Source organism: Clarias gariepinus, chromosome 10, assembly GCF_024256425.1.
Source record: "Clarias gariepinus isolate MV-2021 ecotype Netherlands chromosome 10, CGAR_prim_01v2, whole genome shotgun sequence".
NCBI classification, from domain to species: Eukaryota; Metazoa; Chordata; class Actinopteri; order Siluriformes; family Clariidae; genus Clarias; species Clarias gariepinus.
In genome coordinates this window covers 29,515,810-29,537,408 of record NC_071109.1, presented here as the reverse complement: position 1 = coordinate 29,537,408, position 21,599 = coordinate 29,515,810, and the positions used below count along the sequence as shown (strand labels likewise).

Here is a 21,599-nt window from a genome sequence, read left to right as displayed (position 1 = left end):
TCGTTAAAGATTCGATACAACTCTGACCCAGAGCTAAAAATTACTTGTTAATGATGACGGATGCGTTGGCATTGTGTTCACATTAAAATGTCTATATTTATTGGTGGACAATGCAACCGTCATTCGTTGTCTTGATTATGTAAACCCTACGTATTAATGATGAAGAATGCCGTAAACTATTCATGGTCATTATTATGTTAAAACTCTACCTATACACAGTATTATGGTGGAGAATGCCGGCAGCTTTTCATTGTCATTATAACGTTAAAACGCTACAGTGGCTTTTGCATTTTTTAAAGTTTATTTTTATACATAAATAATACCCTGATTTATATATTTTTTATAGTTATAAGCAAAACATCAAATTAAAGAAGCGTTTAGGTTTTATCCGACAAATCAGGAAAATAATCGCCCAACTAATCGATTATCAAAATAATCGTTAGTTGCAGCCCTAGTATACAGCTCAAAACCTCCATCAGTTATTAAAGATAGCGTCTATTTAGAAAAAATGCCCCAACGATTTTGGAGATTTGAGCTTCAGATAATCTCCCGGCACTCTGCGCATAACACTGGGCCAACGCAGCCTCACGTCGGAAAGAATTTATATACGTTTTCTAAACGTGGGCTATTGTTTTTTTACTTATAATATTTGTTTATTAATTTAAATGAGGTTTGGGCTCGGGATTTTGATTCAGCATTGTGATCCTCCTCCTTGTAAGTGCGCTTAAATAAAAGTAGAGTCTTATAAAGGCTATGTAGTCTTACATTAATCTGATGCACACCCAGAGTCAGTTTTCTGAAAGGCTAGATATAAAGGTATACATTTACTTTGCTTAAATTCGATGCAAATAAGAAACGTCTGTATTTATTACTATATTTTTAGTACTGTGATTGTAAATTCGCTTAATGTTTCACTTGTATTTCATAAGGTTTTGCCAGCGGTGGTACAGCGCAATGGGGGTCATTATTTATTAAAGAAAACTATCATAACAGCCTACTGCATTTCATTCTTATAATAATGCAAAAACACAAGCGGGGCTGAATGACATCGACATCTGCTGACGCAGTAGAACGTCCTGACAATGTTTTAATTTTATGGTCATTTATTTCAGTTAACAAATTTAAAAAACAAAATGTAAGATGACACAAAACCCTACACACGTAGCTTTTCTAATTACATATGATAAAATCTAAAGGCTCACTGTGTTAACGTTTATTCTGCTTAAATTCGATCCTAATATGATTTAATTTAATTTGATTTCTACATTTGTACTGTAATTTTAGTACTGTGATTATGAATCCGTTTAACTACAATGTTTCACTTGATTGTATCTGCTAGCACGTACAGCTCTAAAGGAGCGTGGCTCATTAATCCTTGAAAGAATGAACTAAGGCCTGAGGCGTCAGTCTATAGTTATATAGCGCCACTCAGCGGTAAAAGCCAACAAATGCACAAACCCAATTGCTGCCACGGTTCAGTGGGGCTCATGGTGCTGGTTTAAAGCCAAACTAAAGCTTGTCGATGAAGCATGCAAGCAAGGTAATATTAGTAAAATTACTAGGAACACTCTTAAATTAAATGTTAAAATGTCTATTGTTATTTTTTTGCATTTTGAAGTGGGATTTAGTCTGCTAAATGTAAATTACATTACATTGTTAAAAGGATTTAGTCTTTATCTATATTATCTATTTAATGAGGTTTGGGCTCGGGATTTTGATTCAGCATTGTGATCCTCCTCCTTGTAAGTGCGCTTAAATAAAAGTAGAGTCTTATAAAGGCTATGTAGTCTTACATTAATCTGATGCACACCCAGAGTCAGTTTTCTGAAAGGCTAGATATAAAGGTATACATTTACTTTGCTTAAATTCGATGCAAATAAGAAACGTCTATATTTATTACTATATTTTTAGTACTGTGATTGTAAATTCGCTTAATGTTTCACTTGTATTTCATAAGGTTTTGCCAGCGGTGGTACAGCGCAATGGGGGTCATTATTTATTAAAGAAAACTATCATAACAGCCTACTGCATTTCATTCTTATAATAATGCAAAAACACAAGCGGGGCTGAATGACATCGACATCTGCTGACGCAGTAGAACGTCCTGACAATGTTTTAATTTTATGGTCATTTATTTCAGTTAACAAATTTAAAAAACAAAATGTAAGATGACACAAAACCCTACACGCGTAGCTTTTCTAATTACATATGATAAAATCTAAAGGCTCACTGTGTTAACGTTTATTCTGCTTAAATTCGATCCTAATATGATTTAATTTAATTTGATTTCTACATTTGTACTGTAATTTTAGTACTGTGATTATGAATCCGTTTAACTACAATGTTTCACTTGATTGTATCTGCTAGCACGTACAGCTCTAAAGGAGCGTGGCTCATTAATCCTTGAAAGAATGAACTAAGGCCTGAGGCGTCAGTCTATAGTTATATAGCGCCACTCAGCGGTAAAAGCCAACAAATGCACAAACCCAATTGCTGCCACGGTTCAGTGGGGCTCATGGTGCTGGTTTAAAGCCAAACTAAAGCTTGTCGATGAAGCATGCAAGCAAGGTAATATTAGTAAAATTACTAGGAACACTCTTAAATTAAATGTTAAAATGTCTATTGTTATTTTTTTGCATTTTGAAGTGGGATTTAGTCTGCTAAATGTAAATTACATTACATTGTTAAAAGGATTTAGTCTTTATCTATATTATCTATTTAATGAGGTTTGGGCTCGGGATTTTGATTCAGCATTGTGATCCTCCTCCTTGTAAGTGCGCTTAAATAAAAGTAGAGTCTTATAAAGGCTATGTAGTCTTACATTAATCTGATGCACACCCAGAGTCAGTTTTCTGAAAGGCTAGATATAAAGGTATACATTTACTTTGCTTAAATTCGATGCAAATAAGAAACGTCTATATTTATTACTATATTTTTAGTACTGTGATTGTAAATTCGCTTAATGTTTCACTTGTATTTCATAAGGTTTTGCCAGCGGTGGTACAGCGCAATGGGGGTCATTATTTATTAAAGAAAACTATCATAACAGCCTACTGCATTTCATTCTTATAATAATGCAAAAACACAAGCGGGGCTGAATGACATCGACATCTGCTGACGCAGTAGAACGTCCTGACAATGTTTTAATTTTATGGTCATTTATTTCAGTTAACAAATTTAAAAAACAAAATGTAAGATGACACAAAACCCTACACGCGTAGCTTTTCTAATTACATATGATAAAATCTAAAGGCTCACTGTGTTAACGTTTATTCTGCTTAAATTCGATCCTAATATGATTTAATTTAATTTGATTTCTACATTTGTACTGTAATTTTAGTACTGTGATTATGAATCCGTTTAACTACAATGTTTCACTTGATTGTATCTGCTAGCACGTACAGCTCTAAAGGAGCGCGGCTCATTAATTCTTGAAAGAATGAACTAAGGCCTGAGGCGTCAGTCTATAGTTATATAGCGCCACTCAGCGGTAAAAGCCAACAAATGCACAAACCCAATTGCTGCCACGGTTCAGTGGGGCTCATGGTGCTGGTTTAAAGCCAAACTAAAGCTTGTCGATGAAGCATGCAAGCAAGGTAATATTAGTAAAATTACTAGGAACACTCTTAAATTAAATGTTAAAATGTCTATTGTTATTTTTTTGCATTTTGAAGTGGGATTTAGTCTGCTAAATGTAAATTACATTACATTGTTAAAAGGATTTAGTCTTTATCTATATTATCTATTTAACTATTCTTTCTTACTCTCTTAGCCCCTCTCTAGCTCTTCTGCACTGTCCAGTCGTGATACAAGTGCTGTTGAAATAAGGACACCATCTCCCTCTTGCAGTCCCATGAGGTATATTCAGACTCTCTCTCCTCTGTTGCTTCCCTCCTCTCCTGTATCAGCACCTGCCAAGGCCTTCTCTATTTCACCAGGCACTTCTACAGCTGTGAGAAAGTCTTTAATTATTATTTTCTTTATATGGGTTTTTTTCATTAACTTAAAAGAAGTGAATTAATCGTGCATGGCTTTTAAACATATGCTTATACAGTATATTTGTCTTTTTAAAATGTGTATGAATCAGGACTCATCAGCTTCCCATGGCACCTCCTTTACTCCTCCAATCCCTGCATGCCCAGTGCTTGTCTCTGCGACCTCCACTCCTCCACCAGCTGTGGCTGGTCCCTCTGCCCACTTACTCTCTAACCCTCTGCTTAATCCATCAGCAGAAGATGTGGAGCCTCCTCCTTCAAATCCTGTCTGGCTCCCAGCAGAGATGAAAAAGACAATACCAGTTCAGGACCAGAAATGGATTTCAGCAGCACTGTGGAAGTACCAGCGGCTACGTACGGATCTAAAACTTTGGTATGACCCACCAGGGCCAGCGCTCATTTATCATCAGGCACCCACTCCAGAACATTTTTTCACCCACCAGCTTTTCCTGTGGATGCCATACCACCTGTGGAAGGTCAGGCTGTCTTGTCCTGAATGTGGAAAACAGCTCACAGGTGCTGGAGTCCACAGGAGAGCTCGTCTGGTTCTGGATGTGGACAGGTATTACCTGATGATAACAGAGACTCTTAGGTGTAATTCTGTTGGCTGCAACACCAATTACATCTCCTCAAGCAAGACCATATTGGACCAGCTGGATTTGGCTCACAGGCTTGAGTTTAGTATAATCCTGAGTCGGAAGTAAGTGTAACACGCAAGCATTATTTACATTTACATTTAGGCATTTGGCAGACACTCTTATCTTATTATTACATTTTTATCTCATTATACATCTGAGCAGGGAGGGTTAAGGGCCTTGCTCAAGGCCCCAACAGTGGCAACTTGGTGGTTGTGAGGTTTGAACCTGGGATCTTCCGAACCATAGTCCAATGCCTTAACCACTGAGCTACCCCAAACCCCGCATTTATTTAAAAAATGTGACACTAAAACACTAGGAAATGACTGAGTGTTTAATACTAATTTCGCTCTTTCGTCTCTTTCCGCCTGTGTTTAATACAGATATGCTTGTGATATCCGAGTAATAAGATTTCTGAGGGAGAGGACGCTCGGTAACAGCCCCACTTGCTTGGTCAGGCAGCTGTGGGAAAACCACAGCGAGGAGTGGCTTAAGCGTGCCTGCCGGTACCTCGGGGCATGCTCTGCCTTCGTTGCTCGACCGAGCCTGCTCCCTGTCACGTTCCAGAACCCACCTCAACCAGTGGCTATACCAACTCACCGGTGGATCCTGGCCGTGTACGGACGTGACATCCTGAGCAGGCTGGATCACATCAAAGCCAGAATAACGTCTACCTTTGGCACTGTGCTTAAAATGTACTCCACAAAAAAGGTAAATATTTAATTGTAATCATTGTTAAAATATGCATTATTATGATTTGATGGCAAAACTTTGTAAACTAAAATTAACCCAATATTACAATAAAACACTTAAAATGTGTAGAGTAATTTTTCTACATAAAAAAAGAACCTTCATACTAGTATCATATACAGTACATGATAACAATGTGTTTGGTCTTTTCTATGCAAATAAAGATCACCAAGAAGTTGTCAGGCATTGCCAAGGGGACCGCTTTATGGCTTACATCAGTGAACAATGAGGTGGGCCAAATCCTTATCAGTGTCCTGACAGCTCAGGAGGGTCCCGGACTTGACACCATGATCGCATGTCTAATCCAGAGGTACAGCAGTGCTGGTGTGGCTCCTCCTCGCCTACTTTATGTTAACACTGGCTGTTGTAAGGAAGATGGAGAGACCAGGCTAAAAAAAAGATTTGGTGGGTGGCCAGATCTGGTTGTCAAGCTGGACATTTATCATTTCATGAGGCGGCTGGCATCTGGGTGTACAAATGAAGCACATCCTTTGTACAAAACCTTTATGGCTAAATTGTCATGCTGCATTTTTGAATGGGACAGCAGTGACATTGCCTTGCTGCGGAGAGCCAAAAGGAAGCAGCTGAAGAAGGAAGGTGTCCCTGGTATCACTGAAAAGCTAGTGGACAAGCACATCACCAAGGATGAGCTGTCTCTGCACTGCAGAAGGCGAACAAGAGGACAGCAGCAAACCATCATGTCAATTGAACTCCTCTTTAATGAGCTGAAGGGAGTCAAGGGCAGAGATTTACTTGGTGTCTCTCTCTTTGACTGGGAGAGAATGGAGCACATTTGGAGAGTCCAGAAAAGGCATGTGAAGTGTATTCAGGATGAACCAGGTGTGCTCCTGTACACTGAGACAGGGCGCACCAACAAAGGAGGCATTATCCTGCCAAACTACCGGTGTGCCAGGGGATCCACATCACTGGAGTCCTTCCATTGCCATGTCAACAGATTCATTCCAGGTAAGTATTAACAACTGTTTATTAGCAAGGTCAGATACAGCAGGGGAAATAAGTATTTGACACATCAGCAATTTTATCAGTAAGAGGATTTCTAAGTGGGCTATTGGCACAAAATTTCCACCAGATGTAGCCATCAAGCCAAATATTGAATTTATACAAAGAAATCAGAACATTTAAGTATACAAGTTGAGTCATAATAAATGAAGTGAAATGACACAGGAAATATGTATTAAACACACTTTATTTAATACTTTGTAGAAAAGCCTTTGTTGGTGATTACAGCTTCTAGACGCCTCTTGTATGGAGAGACCAGCCGTCTGCATTGCTCAGGAGTAATGCTGTCTCATGCTGGTCTCTCCGTACAAATGCTGATGTGTCAAATACTTATTTTCCCCACTGTACTTTTAAAGTTTTACAATTTTATTTCAGAGCCTGGAAATGGTTATAAAATGACGTCATTTAAACGTAACAACAAAATGTCTCTCTATTTTAAGGAACAAGTGCCAACAGTCTAAATTTTCAGCTGTACCTCCTGGAAGGAATCCATAGATGGAATCAGAACCGTGAAGCTGCTTCCCTGGCAGTAAAGCCTCCATCTCTGTTTAGTTACTCAGAAGACCTTGTGCACTGTGCCAACACCCACAGTGTCAACATGCTTGGAAAGAAGCTTGTCCCTTCTTTTCAACCACCTGGGGTGTACACTGGTGAGTTGTATATTATAATTATTTTTATATTTGTATGATGGAATAATATTTTTAGGAAATTGCTGAAATGTAACATTTAAATTTTTTTTTTCTCCCAGGGGAACTAATGGGTATAGAATACCTAAACTGGCAAAAGGGACAGGCCATGCAGGACCAGGATCTTGATGCAGAGCAGACTAATCAGATGCTGGAGGATGTAGGCTCTGAGGAGGAGTCGCAGGATGAGGCATTTGAAGATGGTGGTGTGGATCCTACTATTGAGCTCCTCGAATTTACAGCCCCATCCTCTGTCCCATCACCTGCCACCACCACCTCAACCTGCATAAATGAAACTCCTACCTCTCCCCAGGCTGCTGTCTCAACTGTTGCCACTACTTGTCCTTGTCTGCCTGCAACTGATGCCAGTTCAGCACCACCTGGGAAACAGCTGGTAACTATTTTTGTCACGTTCATGATAATACTGTTCTCAGAAGGTTACGTATACGATCTGTTCATGAGAGTTTGGGTTTTTTTAATTACAATTTTCTTTACATTTAACAGTTTGTGCATACTGCTGTGCCCTCAAGCCCATCAGCCATCACAACCAGCCCAACTTTGGCCCCTCTTTTCTCTACCAACCTGTTAGCCCCTGTGTCATCTGCTACAACTGCTGATCTCCCAGGACCATCAGATATCACCCCAACAGCACCTGAACAACAGCTGGTAAGTCTTTAGGTGAGAGGTTATACGGTGTCATGTGTATCGTTTTCTTACCTGTAATCGTATTGCTGTTGATTTTTATTGCATGTGTTATATTTACCAGGCTGTGGATGAGCACTGTGTCCCAGGGATGGACCTAGTGGACAGCCTGGCAGAGTACTTGGTGGGACTGAGGACCAAAAGGGGTTTAACACTTAACAGCCAGCAGGCCAGCACCATCATAGCGCTCTGGCAAAACCTTCTGCCGTATGACAAGCAGCGCGTGGCAAATGCTGCTCGTCACCAGGTGCGGCTGAATACTGGATGCTTTAGATGTTCCAAAGCAAAGGGGGAATTTACATCAGATGTGGAGAGAATGACACGCTGTGTATTAGAATCCACAGGATCACCTGCCCAATGGCCAGACTGTTGTCGCTTAGTAGAGAACATTTTTGTCAGACTCTGTGGAGTTCACACGAGCCCCAAAAAACAAAAAAACACTTATTCACTGACAAGATGGATGATGATTCTTAGGGACTACAAAAATATCAGGCATCTGGTTCTGGATAATGCCTTGATCATGCAGAGCACTACCCTGCAGCTTCCTGATGTTAATCAAACGTCAGTCATTCAATGGCATAACAAGAGACTGAAGAGGCATGATTTTGGAATTCTGCTGCAAGGGTTGAACTTGCCTCCCTCAATTCCTGTAGCTCCTGTGCCTCTCCCACCTGTGTGGACACGTCCTACTGCTGCAACCCCACAGCCTGGCCCTCAACATCAGTACCACTTACCTGTAAGTACAGTGGGTCAGGCAGTGGTCAAGAGGAAGTCTGCAGCTGAACCACACCCCTGTGCTCCACAATCTGTCCGACCAAGGCTATACGCGCAAAGGCAGCCGCCTCCTCCACCTTCATGCGTCCCTATATCCATCGTCTTGAACCCCACCCCTGTCAATAATCTTTTTGTATTTTTGACTCCACAAATCCCTGCACTGAGGTCAATTGCTCCTGCAGGCCCCCTTCCTGCCCCTACACCTGTTCGTAGAGCTTACAATCGAACTGTTGACAAAAATAAATGCAGCCAATGCGGCCAACCTCGCAATAAAGAAACTGGCCATAGACAATATTATGGTTACATATACTGTCCACAAACTGCAAAAATGCCTGTTGACCAATGGATGGAGGATATGCGAAGGAAAAGGGCAAATAAAAAATAGACTGAAATTTGTAAAGTTTTGATTGGTGTTTTGTAAATTGTGTTTAAGTTGCAGAGTGTATAGCTATGTACATAGATTTTACATTGTGTGCCCTTGTTTGTTGTTTTATCAGCAATTTTAGCAGAAAGGCAATATTTTACTTGATAAGTTCTTTTATATATTTTTTATATTTTATCTTATAATAGCATTTATTTTTGCTTGTGTTTGAATGTTTAAATGTGGAACTAAAATAAATTGTAGAGATAATAAGTGATTGCTCTCTCTCTCTCTCTCTCGCTATATATACACTACCGTTTTAAATTTTGGGATCACCCGGACAATTTAATGTTTTCCATGAAAAGTCACACTTTTATTTACCACATGAGTTGAAAAATGAATAGCAAATATAGTAAAGATATTGACACTTTTAGAAATAATGATATTTATTTGAAATAATAATTGTTTTCTTTAAACTTTGCTTTCGTCAAAGAATCCTCCATTTGCAGCAATTGCACACCTTTGGCATGCATGCTGTTAATTTGTTGAGGTAATCTGGAGAAATTTCACCCCACACTTCTAGAAGCCCCTCCCACAAGTTGCTTTGGCTGGATAGGCACTTCTCGCGTACCATACGGTCAAGTTGCTCCCACAACAGCTGAATGGGGTTTAGATCTGGTGAATGCGCTGGCCACTCCATTACAGATAGAATACCAGATGCCTGCTTCTTCTCTAAATAGTTCTTGCACAATTTAGAGGTGTGCTTTGGGTCATTGTCCTGTTGTATGATGAAACTGGCTCCAATCAAGCGCTGTCCACAGGGTATGGCATGGCGTTGTAAAATGGAGTGATAGCCTTTATTCAAAACCCCTTTTACCCTGAACAAATCTCCCACCTTACCAGCACCAAAGCAACCCCAGACCATCGGGTTGAAAAAAAAAAAAAAAGAGTCACACTGAGAAATTGAACATGGGTCCTTTCGGATCCACACCCTCCCTCTGCCTAGTGCATAAAACTGTTCATTTTTTATCATGACATTAGCAGTCAACAACTAGAGGGAAACAGTGAAGATGGTAATAACTAATTTCACCTAATTTTTTCTGAATTTTTAATATTTTCTTCATTTTTTCTCCTCCTTCCTTTCTCCCCCTTCTTTCCCTTCTTTTCACCTTCTTCCCACCATCAAACAGACTTTTGTTCCCCAGCTTGCTTTGAGACTAGAGCCTGACTGACTGGACCTCTCCTTTTTCAGCTCAGCAGTTAAAATGGAAAACTGAGAATCTATAATTAGTCATCTACAAAAATAGACCCTGAATGACATTTGTTTGTAAAAGGGAAGTGGCTTATTCAACATAAAATGATCTTATATTCTTACTTGTAGGTCATTATCAGTTTATTCATTTGTTAATTCAGTAATTACTGCATCAGTGAACATTTTCCCAGTATTATTTGTGTCAAAGGATAAAAGTTGGCTTATGGAGTGCTTTTGCTGGGTCATGACATTTTATTTTAATGATGTGTAATATTTTAGAGCTAAAATTAACTCATCTGACAAGTGAAAAAAATCACTAAGTATTAAGACATATAGTCACTCACTCATCATCGTCTATAACGCTTTATCCTGCGTACAGGATATACTGTTTATCCTGCGTATATATATATATATATATATATATATACTCAGCAAAAAAAAAAAAGAAACGTCCTCTGACTTTCAACTGTTTTTACTTTCAGTAAATTTAATGTGTAAATATTTGTATGAACACTAAAAGAGTCAACACCATAAGACAAACTAAAAATGTTTTACAATGTGTCCTTGAATGAAGGGAGGCTCAAAATCAAAAGTACCGGTCAGTATCTGGTGTGGCCACCAGCTGCTTGAAGTACTGCAGTGCATCTCCTCCTCATGGACTGCCTATTGCGGACAGTCCGAGCACTGATGGAGGGATTGTGTGTTCCTGATGTGACTCGGGCAGTTGTTGTGGCCATCCTGTACCTGTCACGCAGGTGTGATATATAATGTGTGAGGCCTTTACAGTATACAGTATGTTTGTTAATCACAAACAAAGAGTTTTTCTATTTTTTTGTAGCTTTTTAACAAGCAAAAACCTGGAAGCTGAAGGTGCAAAACATTGGCGCTAACCGCTATATCACTGTACTGCCAGATAGATAGATATTGTACTTTATTGTGAACATCTCTTAGCATGCTGTGGATGACCCATCCTTCATGTTGAGGATCATTATCGTTGGTGAAACAATAGAAATGATGGGCTCTTCCACTGCAACAGTCATTACATCTGAAGAGCCCATTATCTCCACGACTGAAAAAGGTGAGGCAGGTACGCACCTAGAACAAGTGCATGCTCGTTGTCTTTTTAGACACTTGTGGCATTGTGCATGGAGAATCTGTCTCTGGGGCCAGATCATCGATAGATTCTACTGCCCGGTTTTAAGGCAATTTACGGAAGACATGCTGCAAAAAAAAAAATAAACAAAGAAAACAAAGCTTGTTAACAAAAGCTAATCTCGAAACTTTTTAATACTACCTTACATAATATCTTACATATAGTCAGTAGACACAGGTATCAGAGCTGACCAAAACAATGCTAATGCTAAAAACAAAAAACTATAAGATATATTAGAAGGATTTAAATAAAACCTATAGATCACAAGTATTAATAATAATAGTATTAAAATTAAGTTCATTGCAGTGCAACCATGATGTGCAATTTTATGTGGAGCAAATAAAATTTGAGATTGAATAATTTTATTATTTTTAAAATATTTCCAAATGCATAATAGCTTTTTTTTTTTTTATTCAAGTTTTTATTATTTTCATTCGGTACATAACAACAAATGTATTGATACTGCTTGCAAGGCCAAAATATTACAGTGACTGAAATTAACAGAAGTAGATGTATAAATAAATAGAGAAAAATTACAATGGCAATAATAACAATGAAAAGCCAGCGTCACGAAAGACCAAAAATCTTCCCAAACTGGAATACCCACAGGGCCCCAAAGCCCCTGCTTTGTTTTTATGTAGTTTGCAAAGCAAACGTTCGTACGAAGCTGTCCTGGTCATTATGTTGACCCATTCTTTTAACTCTGGGGTTTTGGGAGTTTTCCAGTGCTTCAAAATGACTCTAGCCGTCACAGAGACCCCCACCATAATCACTGCAAACTCTTCCTTTGTAGTAATTGGCATCTGCTCCCTGTCTCCTAATAGACACAACCTTGGTAATAATGGTATTGTTGTTCCAAGCCATTTGCTCAAGATATTTAAAGTTTTGGTGCCATAAAGGCTGAATAATTGAACAATCCCAAATACAATGAATAAAAGTACCTCTATCTTTTTGACATTTCCAACAATCATCATTTGTCAAACCCATTCTATTAAGTCCAAGAGGTGTCAAATAAAACCTATGTAAGATTTTGTACTGTGTAAATTGTCCTCTAGCTTCTCTTACATATTTGCCGGTGTTTGACAAAATTCTTTTCCACTCTTCGAGCCCTAATTCAGTCCCAAGCTCCTTTTTCCATATCGTCTTTAAATTAATGCAGTCATTGCTGAGCACCTGGTTGGTCATCCTGTAAAATACGGAGGCTTTTTGTTGAGGATGGGGAAGTGTTAGAAAGTCCAAGATATTGTTTCCGTCTGTGTGCTGAATTTTTGTGGAAATACAATTCCTAATATGAAGATATTTTCAGCAGTTATCTTTTTCCTTTAAATTATATTTCTGTACAAGATTATTATAAGACATAAATACACCCTGTTCAAACAAGTCTATCACAGTACACAAGCCATTCATATGCAATTTCTTCCAATATATTGGTGATTTCCCAATACAAATAGCAGAATTATACCATAGAGAAGAGTATGGTTGTTTACATTGTGATAATTTATGCATCTTGTGAATCTTCGCCCAAACCTCTCTTAAATGCTTCATGATAGGATTTATGGTTATTTCTAAGCACTGAGACAGGTGCTCGATAGGACTGTATGGCCGTGACAAGGCTTTTTCAATAATAACCCAGTCTAATTGAGTATTATTATTCCAATGCTTGGCCAATTTTGCCATTTCAAAAGATATCTGATAGAGCCGAGGATCTGGTAATCCCAACCCTCCTTTATCACAGATTGCACATAGTTTGCTAAATTTTATCCTAGGCCTTCTCCCGTTCCAAATGAAATGTTTAACCATTATATCATATTGGTTAAAAATCAACTCTGGTATTGTAAGTGGGAGCATCATCAGCACATAATTAATTTGAGGCGAAACCACCATCTTAATTATATTTACTTTCCCCCATAAAGTTAGCTGAATTTTCCCCCATTTATCCAAGTTATTTTTAATGTTTTGTAAAAGTGGTGCTAAATTTAGCATAGGAATCTCTTCTAACTCCCTGCATATTTTAATACCCAAATGCATAATAGCTTTTAATTTTTTTTACTAAATATATACCAATATAAACATATCTGGGTAAAATATAATATAGGATTTTAGAAAGAAAAAGAAAAAAAAGAAGGAAACCACCATATTTCAATTCAATTCAATTTTATTTCTATAGCGCTTTTAGCAATTTTCATTGCCGCAAAGCAGCTTTACACAGTCAAAAGAATTATTTAAGTTAGTATGAAATGTGAATTTGTATAAATCAAAATGGTCAGTTTGTCCCAGGTGAGCAAGCCGAAGGCGACAGTGGCAAGGAAAAACTCCCTGAGATGGTAATAGGAAGAAACCTTGAGAGGAACCAGACTCAACAGGGAACCCATCCTCATTTGGGTGAAACAGAAAGCAGTAAATGATCTGCATTTATACAGTGTGTAGGGTGGGAGGCAGTTCAGCTATAATAGCTGATGTTAATTGATGTTAATATGGAGTCCAGGTAGTTATTGAAGACCCAGGTAGACTTGTAAAAAGTTCCAGTCCTGAACTATCGAACTGTCAAGTCCCCAGAGAAACAGTTGCCAACACCAGTCAAGATGGCAGAGATGGCAAGTAAGGTATGGTCACAGTCACACAATGTATAATGTGAATGTATATTAACTGTAGAGTGCAAGCAGAGACTCGGGCAGGACTAACTATGACAGCATAACTAAAAGGGAGAGCCAGAAGGAAACACAAACATGAGGGCTTCCTGACATGTAAAGCAAACAATCACCTCACCGTCAGCAAACCTGAGTGATCAATGAGAGTGGGGAAGACAGCATCCAAACATACCAGTTCACCATAATACTCTACGTCCATGAGTCCCCCAGATCTGCTCCTTTACCTAAGGCAAATCTATTTATAAAAATGCTTGGCTAAATAAATAGGTTTTTAGCCTGGACTTAAACACTGAGACTGTGTCTGAGTCCCGAACACTATTTGGAAGACTATTCCATAATTTTGGGATTAATTATTTTACCATATCTACGGGAAACCACAACAGCCTCCATCTTTAGCGGCTAATTGGTCCAATCCCTGTAGCAAACTGGGCTTTGATTGGCTCAAGATTGGAAAAGTTAAATATATCCGTCAGATTGTGATTTGATTGGCTGCTGCTTTTAACAGTCACGCACGAGAGCTTATTAGCGCTCGACGACGACACTACAGGTGATTCAGCGGTTCAGTAATAAGGTAATTAATTATATATTTTTTAAAAAAGGATATATAAATAATTATATATATACACACATACCACGGTCATTAATGTATATATAAAGATATTATATAAAGATATTTAACTTATACTTATTTATACTTTAAAAATGTTTACGCTAATTAACATTGTGCGAATTTGTGTGCACTTTGCTAATTTAGCTAGCTAGTTAATCGCTCGGTTTAACGGAATATGACGGTTATAAAAATGGCGTACGCTTGTTTTTATCATTTTGTATTATTCTGACGTTTTCTAAATTAAAGTTTATTTTTCATGTGAACCAATTTCCAGGGATATCCTGGCAGCTTCAGGTACTTTACAGCTGTGTATTTAATAAAAAAGTTGAGAAAAATGGATTGAGACGAATAGAGACAACACACCATTAGTCAAAACAAATATATTTATAAGTAGTATAACTTACGTTGTTATGAAATAGTGTGCTTATACTTGCAGTACATGTTTAATTATCTTAACGTAACTTTATATTTCTGTATTTGTAATTACAATAAATGCAGGAGTGGTATAAGCTAAATTGATGTGTTTATTCCTCAATTTTGCAATGTCACGTCACATGGAGTTCACACGGAGGTTAGAATTTTGAAAGATTTATGACAACTGTAATGTTACTAGCGGCCACTAGGGCGCCTAGTTTGCCGGAGACTGCTGGTTATAAATATATCTTGCCTACAAAGATAGTCTATCGTTGAGAAAAATTAAGAATAATATTTTTCCTACTGTTTGTTTTCCGTTTATTTACGTGAAAACCTTAAAGCGCTCAAACTTAAACTCAGACAATCGTGTCTGTTCTTTTTAGCTTACCCGTGATGCTTTGCTCACAGCCTCGTTAGCGCAGTAGGTAGCGCGTCAGTCTCATAATCTGAAGGTCGTGAGTTCGATCCTCACACGGGGCAAAATGCTTTATTTTCATTTTTTTTACCGGGTTGTGATTTAAACGCATATGTGTATTATATTTTACCCCAAGCAATATACAATCATTGTAACGCCTCAGTGATTAAATGCTGGTTAAAATATTGCTTTAGTTATGCATTTCATTATAAGACAAATCCGCTTTTCCATTAAAAATGTGTTGAATAATAAAAAAGAATTTTAACATGCAAAATTTCTCTGAACATTTCTGAATTAAAGTTTAAATTTTAATACTTTCACCCTTAACAGTGTATAAATCTAATTTTAAATTAAGCAGTGAAGTTATTACACTTTACAAAATGTCATGTTTGTTTTGTTGTATTATAATGGTCTGCTGTAATGTCTACGGCATTGCAGTTGGGAATAAAACTAATTGTTTTGTTGTATTATAATGGTTTTGTGTAATGTCTACGGCATTGCAGTTGGGAATAAAACTCGATCAATCTTTTTTTGCAGTTACAAAGAGTTCAGACTTCCCTGTAAATACTCAACTAAGTCAGATGTATAATTAGAAAAGATTTGACATGAAACCATTTCTGACTAAACTTGAACCTTACATTTGTGATTGTGATCCAGCTCTTGCTCTCAGCTTTGTAAGCACAGAAGGTAGCGCATCATTGATCATAATCTGAAGGTCGTGATTTCGATCCTCACATGGGGCATGGGCAGCTAGGATTTAAATTTGTTTGGCCACGAGGCACACACTGAATTAAGTTGAAGAAGTTTCCTGTAATGATTCAAGTAATTCCAGCAGGTTACTGTACGATAACCTGAGATTCTGCTATAGGATATAAATCCTTTATGCCACCAGATATACAATGAAGCAAGTTGAAGACATTTCCTGTGAAGATTCAAGTAATTTAAGAAGGTTATTGTATGATTACCTGAGATTCTGCTATAGGGTATGCGTACCGATCCATGGGTCCACTTTAATCTTTTTTCCGCTTTGTTAGCGCAGTAGGTAGTGCGTCAGTCTCCTAATCTGAAGGTTATGAATTTAATCCTCACATGGGGCATGGGCAGCTAGGATATAAATCCGTTTTGCACCAGACAACAATGAAGCAAGTTGAAGACGTTTCCAATTTGCTTTCCTTTCTACTATACTGTAGGTTCTGTCTGTCGGTTCATAAAGACTTTTTTCCTAGCCTTGTTAGCGCAGTAGATGCACCTCACTCTCATAATCTGAAGATTGTGAGTTCAATCCTCACATGGGGCATGGGCAGCTAGGATGTAAATCTGTTTTGCCACCAGACACACAATGAAGCAAGTTAAAGATGTTTTCTGTAAAGATTCAAGTAATTCCAGCAGGTTATTGTACAATTACCTGAGCTTCTGCTAAATCGTTTGTGTATCGATTCACTTGTCCACTTTGAGTTTAATTTTGGCCTTGTTAGCGCCGTTGGTAGGACTGCTGCATGAGCAGCTAGGATGTAAATTTATTTGGCCACGAGGCACACACTGAATCAAGTTGAAGACGTTTCGTGTAAAGGATTTTTAGCAGGTGATTGTAGATATTAACGGAGAGTCCACTTTTGTGTCAACCTGTCGGTTCATAAAATCTTTTTCCGTAGCCTCATTGGAGCGTCAGGCTCATAATCTGAAGGTCGTGAGTTCTATCCTCACACAGGGCATGGGCAGCTAGGATGTAAATTTATTTGACCACAAGGCACACACTGAATTAAGTTGAAGACGTTTGCTGTAAAGGTTCAAGGAATTCCAGCAGGTTACTGTACAGTTACCTGAAACTCTGCTATATGGTTTGCGTATCGATTCACGTGTCTCTTGTGTCCCTTCTTGTGGCTTTGTTAGTGCAGTAGGTAGCGCGTCAGGCTCATAATCTGAAGGTCGTGAGTTCGATCCTCACACGGGGCATGGCAGCTGGGATTTAAATTTATTTGGCCACGAGGCACACACTGAATCATGTTAAAGTTATTTCCTGTAAACATTCAAGGAATTCCAGCAGGTCCCTTTTTATCCTTTTCTGTGGCCCGTTAGCGCAGTAGGTAGCGCGTCAGTCTCATAATCTGAAGGTCGTGAGTTCGATCCTCACACGGGGCATGGCAGCTAGGATGTAAATTTGTTTGGCCACGAGGCACACTCTGAATCATGTTGAAGTTGTTTCCTGTTAAGATTCATGGAATTCTAGCAGGTTACGGTACAGTTACCTGAAACGCTGCTATATGCTTTGCGTATCGATTCACATGTCCCTTTTTTCTTTTTTTGTGGCCTCGTTAGCGCAGTAGGTAGCGCGTCAGTCTCATAATCTGAAGGTCGTGAGTTCGATCCTCACACGGGGCATGGCAGCTAGGATTTAAATGTATTTGGCCACTAGGCACACACTGAATCATGTTAAAGTTGTTTCCTGTAAAGACTCAAGGAATTTCAGCAGTTACCTAAAACGCTGCTATATGGTTTGCGTATCGAGTCACATGTCCCTTTTTTTCCTTTCGTGTTGCCTCGTTAGCGCAGTAGGTAGCGCCTCAGTCTCATAATCTGAAGGTCATGAGTTCGATCCTCACAAGGGGCATGGCAGCTAGGATTTTAATGTATTTGGCCACGAGGCACACACTGAATCATGTTAAAGTTGTTTCCTGTAAAGACTCAAGGAATTTCAGCAGTTACCTAAAACGCTGCTATATGGTTTGCGTATCGAGTCACATGTCCCTTTTTTTCCTTTCGTGTTGCCTCGTTAGCGCAGTAGGTAGCGCCTCAGTCTCATAATCTGAAGGTCATGAGTTCGATCCTCACAAGGGGCATGGCAGCTAGGATGTAAATTTATTTGTCCACGAGGCACACACTGAATGATGTTGAAGTTGTTTCCTGTAAAGATTCAAAGAATTTCAGCAGGTCCCTTTTGTCCTTTGCTGTGGCCTCGTTAGTGCAGTAGGTAGTGCGTCAGTCTCATAATCTGAAGGTCGTGAGTTCGATCCTCACACGGGGCATGGCAGCTAGGATATAAATTTATTTGGCCACGAGGCACACACTGAATCATGTTAAAGTTGTTTCCTGTAAAGATTCAAAGAATTTCAGCAGGTCCCTTTTATACTTTTCTGTGGCCTCGTTAGCGCAGTAGGTAGCGCGTCAGTCTCATAATCTGAAGGTCGTGAGTTCGATCCTCACACGGGGCATGGCAGCTAGGATTTAAATTTATTTGGCCACGAGGCACACACTGAATCATGTTAAAGTTGTTTCCTGTAAAGATTCAAGGAATTCCAGCAGGTCCCTTTTGTCCTTTTCTGTGGCCTCGTTAGCGCAGTAGGTAGCGCGTCAGTCTCATAATCTGAAGGTCGTGAGTTCGATCCTCACACGGGGCATGGCGGCTCGGATGTAAATTTATTTGGCCACGAGGCACACTCTGAATCATGTTGAAGTTGTTTCCTGTAAAGATTCATGGAATTCCAGCAGGTTACGGTACAGTTACCTGAAACGCTGCTATATGGTTTGCGTATCGAGTCACATGTCCCTCTTTTCCTTTCGCGTGGCCTCGTTAGCGCAGTAGGTAGCGTGTCAGTCTCATAATCTGAAAGTCGTATGTTCGATCCTCACACGGGGCATGGCAGCTAGGATTTAAATTTATTTGACCACGAGGCACACACTGAATCATGTTAAAGTTGTTTCTTGTAAAGATTCAAGGAATTCCAGCAGGTCCCTTTTATCCTTTTCTGTGGCCTCGTCAGCGCAGTACGTAGCGCGTCAGTCTCATAATCTGAAGGTCGTGAGTTCGATCCTCACACGGGGCATGGCAGCTAGGATGTAAATTTATTTGGCCACGAGGCACACTCTGAATCATGTTGAAGTTGTTTCCTGTAAGGATTCGAGGAATTTCATGGAATTCCAGCAGGTTACGGTACAGTTACCTGAAACGCTGCTATATGGTTTGCGTATCGATTCACATGTCCCTTTTTTCTTTTTTTGTGGCCTCGTTAGCGCAGTAGGTAGCGCCTCAGTCTCATAATCTGAAGGTCGTGAGTTCAATCCTCACAAGGGGCATGGCATCTAGGATATCAATTTATTTGGCCACGAGGCACACACTGAATCATGTTAAAGTTGTTTCCTGTAACGATTCAAGAAATTCCAGCAGGTCCCTTTTATCGTTTTCTGTGGCCTCGTTAGCGCAGTAGGTAGCGCGTCAGTCTCATAATCTGAAGGTCGTGAGTTTGATCCTCACACGGGGCATGGCAGCTAGGATTTAAATTTATTTGGCCACGAGGCACACACTGAATCATGTTAAAGTTGTTTCCTGTAAAGATTCAAGGAATTCCAGCAGGTCCCTTTTTATCCTTTTCTGTGGCCTCGTTAGCGCAGTAGGTAGCGCGTCAGTCTCATAATCTGAAGGTCGTGAGTTCGATCCTCACACGGGGCATGGCAGCTAGGATGTAAATTTGTTTGGCCACGAGGCACACTCTGAATCATGTTGAAGTTGTTTCCTGTAAAGATTCAAGGAATTTCATGGAATTCTAGCAGGTTACGGTACAGTTACCTGAAACGCTGCTATATGCTTTGCGTATCGATTCACATGTCCCTTTTTTCTTTTCGTGTGGCCTCGTTAGCGCAGTAGGTAGCGCCTCAGTCTCATAATCTGAAGGTCGTGAGTTCAATCCTCACAAGGGGCATGGCATCTAGGATATCAATTTATTTGGCCACGAGGCACACACTGAATCATGTTGAAGTTGTTTCCTGTAAAGATTCAACGAATTTCAGCAGGTCCCTTTTGCCGTTTGCTGTGGCCTTGTTAGCGCAGTAGGTAGCGCGTCAGTCTCATAATCTGAAGGTCGTGAGTTCGATCCTCACACGGGACATGGCAGCTAGGATTTAAATTTATTTGGCCACGAGGCACACACTGAATCATGTTAAAGTTGTTTCCTGTAAAGATTCAAGGAATTTCATGGAATTCTAGCAGGTTACGGTACAGTTACCTGAAACGCTGCTATATGGTTTGCGTATCGATTCACATGTCCCTTTTTTCTTTTCTTGTGGCCTTGTTAGCGCAGTAGGTAGCGCGTCAGTCTCATAATCTGAAAGTCGTGAGTTCGATCCTCACACGGGGCATGGCAGCTAGGATTTAAATTTATTTGACCACGAGGCACACACTGAATCATGTTAAAGTTGTTTCTTGTAAAGATTCAAGGAATTCCAGCAGGTCCCTTTTATCCTTTTCTGTGGCCTCGTCAGCGCAGTACGTAGCGCGTCAGTCTCATAATCTGAAGGTCGTGAGTTCGATCCTCACACAGGGCATGGCAGCTAGGATGTAAATTTATTTGGCCACGAGGCACACTCTGAATCATGTTGAAGTTGTTTTCTGTAAGGATCCGAGGAATTTCATGGAATTCCAGCAGGTTACGGTACAGTTACCTGAAACGCTGCTATATGGTTTGCGTATCGATTCACATGTCCCTTTTTTCTTTTTTTTGGCCTCGCTAGCGCAGTAGGTAGCGCGTCAGTCTCATAATCTGAAGGTCGTGAGTTCGATCCTCACACGGGGCATGGCAGCTGGGATTTAAATGTATTTGGCCACGAGGCACACACTGAATCATGTTAAAGTTGTTTCCTGTAAAGACTCAAGGAATTTCAGCAGGTCCCTTTTGTCATTTCCTGTGGCCTCGTTAGCGCAGTAGGTAGCGCGTCAGTCTCATAATCTGAAGGTCGTGAGTTCGATCCTCACACGGGGCATGGCAGCTAGGATTTAAATTTATTTGGCCACGAGGCACACACTGAATCATGTTAAAGTTGTTTCCTGTAAAGATTCAAGGAATTCCAGCAGGTCCCTTTTTATCCTTTTCTGTGGCCTCGTTAGCGCAGTAGGTAGCGCGTCAGTCTCATAATCTGAAGGTCGTGAGTTCGATCCTCACACGGGGCATGGCAGCTAGGATGTAAATTTGTTTGGCCACGAGGCACACTCTGAATCATGTTGAAGTTGTTTCCTGTAAAGATTCAAGGAATTTCATGGAATTCTAGCAGGTTACGGTACAGTTACCTGAAACGCTGCTATATGCTTTGCGTATCGATTCACATGTCCCTTTTTTCTTTTCGTGTGGCCTCGTTAGCGCAGTAGGTAGCGCCTCAGTCTCATAATCTGAAGGTCGTGAGTTCAATCCTCACAAGG

The 21,599-nt window shown here is 39.7% G+C and overlaps 2 protein-coding genes and 14 non-coding genes across 16 annotated transcripts in view; all 16 read left to right on the top strand.

Moving 5' to 3' along the window:
* Positions 1-4,450: 4,450 nt before the first annotated feature.
* Positions 4,451-9,069, top strand: LOC128531395 (uncharacterized). The gene is made up of 7 exons (XM_053505208.1): positions 4,451-4,695; positions 5,014-5,341; positions 5,545-6,346; positions 6,841-7,050; positions 7,149-7,480; positions 7,591-7,752; positions 7,853-9,069. The coding sequence occupies exons 1-7, from the start codon at positions 4,451-4,453 to the stop codon at positions 8,945-8,947; spliced, it is 3,174 nt and encodes a 1,057-aa protein (XP_053361183.1). The 3' UTR covers positions 8,948-9,069.
* A 5,433-nt stretch (positions 9,070-14,502) lies between these two features.
* The window catches only part of LOC128532123 (uncharacterized), a 75,825-nt gene continuing 68,728 nt past the window's right edge, over positions 14,503-21,599 (top strand). Inside the window, exon 1 of the mRNA XM_053506348.1 lies at positions 14,503-14,547. The gene's annotated coding sequence lies outside the window, so the exon portion shown is untranslated. The remainder of the gene's footprint in view (positions 14,548-21,599) is intronic.
* On the top strand, positions 15,408-15,480 carry trnam-cau (transfer RNA methionine (anticodon CAU)). The gene has a single exon. It is a non-coding gene; the product is annotated as a tRNA-Met (tRNA).
* Positions 17,296-17,368, top strand: trnam-cau (transfer RNA methionine (anticodon CAU)). The gene has a single exon. It is a non-coding gene; the product is annotated as a tRNA-Met (tRNA).
* On the top strand, positions 17,482-17,554 carry trnam-cau (transfer RNA methionine (anticodon CAU)). The gene has a single exon. It is a non-coding gene; the product is annotated as a tRNA-Met (tRNA).
* Positions 17,722-17,794, top strand: trnam-cau (transfer RNA methionine (anticodon CAU)). The gene has a single exon. It is a non-coding gene; the product is annotated as a tRNA-Met (tRNA).
* Positions 18,366-18,438, top strand: trnam-cau (transfer RNA methionine (anticodon CAU)). The gene has a single exon. It is a non-coding gene; the product is annotated as a tRNA-Met (tRNA).
* Positions 18,552-18,624, top strand: trnam-cau (transfer RNA methionine (anticodon CAU)). Its single transcript has one exon. It is a non-coding gene; the product is annotated as a tRNA-Met (tRNA).
* trnam-cau (transfer RNA methionine (anticodon CAU)) lies at positions 18,738-18,810 on the top strand. Its single transcript has one exon. It is a non-coding gene; the product is annotated as a tRNA-Met (tRNA).
* Positions 19,600-19,672, top strand: trnam-cau (transfer RNA methionine (anticodon CAU)). The gene has a single exon. It is a non-coding gene; the product is annotated as a tRNA-Met (tRNA).
* trnam-cau (transfer RNA methionine (anticodon CAU)) lies at positions 19,787-19,859 on the top strand. The gene has a single exon. It is a non-coding gene; the product is annotated as a tRNA-Met (tRNA).
* Positions 20,223-20,295, top strand: trnam-cau (transfer RNA methionine (anticodon CAU)). Its single transcript has one exon. It is a non-coding gene; the product is annotated as a tRNA-Met (tRNA).
* On the top strand, positions 20,473-20,545 carry trnam-cau (transfer RNA methionine (anticodon CAU)). The gene has a single exon. It is a non-coding gene; the product is annotated as a tRNA-Met (tRNA).
* Positions 20,908-20,980, top strand: trnam-cau (transfer RNA methionine (anticodon CAU)). Its single transcript has one exon. It is a non-coding gene; the product is annotated as a tRNA-Met (tRNA).
* trnam-cau (transfer RNA methionine (anticodon CAU)) lies at positions 21,094-21,166 on the top strand. The gene has a single exon. It is a non-coding gene; the product is annotated as a tRNA-Met (tRNA).
* trnam-cau (transfer RNA methionine (anticodon CAU)) lies at positions 21,281-21,353 on the top strand. The gene has a single exon. It is a non-coding gene; the product is annotated as a tRNA-Met (tRNA).

Coding starts and splice junctions, on each gene's coding strand:
- LOC128531395 (XM_053505208.1), top strand. CDS start 4,451: ATGCCATACCACCTGTGGAAGGTCAGGCTGTCTTGTCCTGAATGTGGA. Junction 5,342..5,544: donor AAATGTACTCCACAAAAAAG/GTAAATATTTAA, acceptor ATGCAAATAAAG/ATCACCAAGAAGTTGTCAGG. Junction 7,051..7,148: donor ACCACCTGGGGTGTACACTG/GTGAGTTGTATA, acceptor TTTTTCTCCCAG/GGGAACTAATGGGTATAGAA.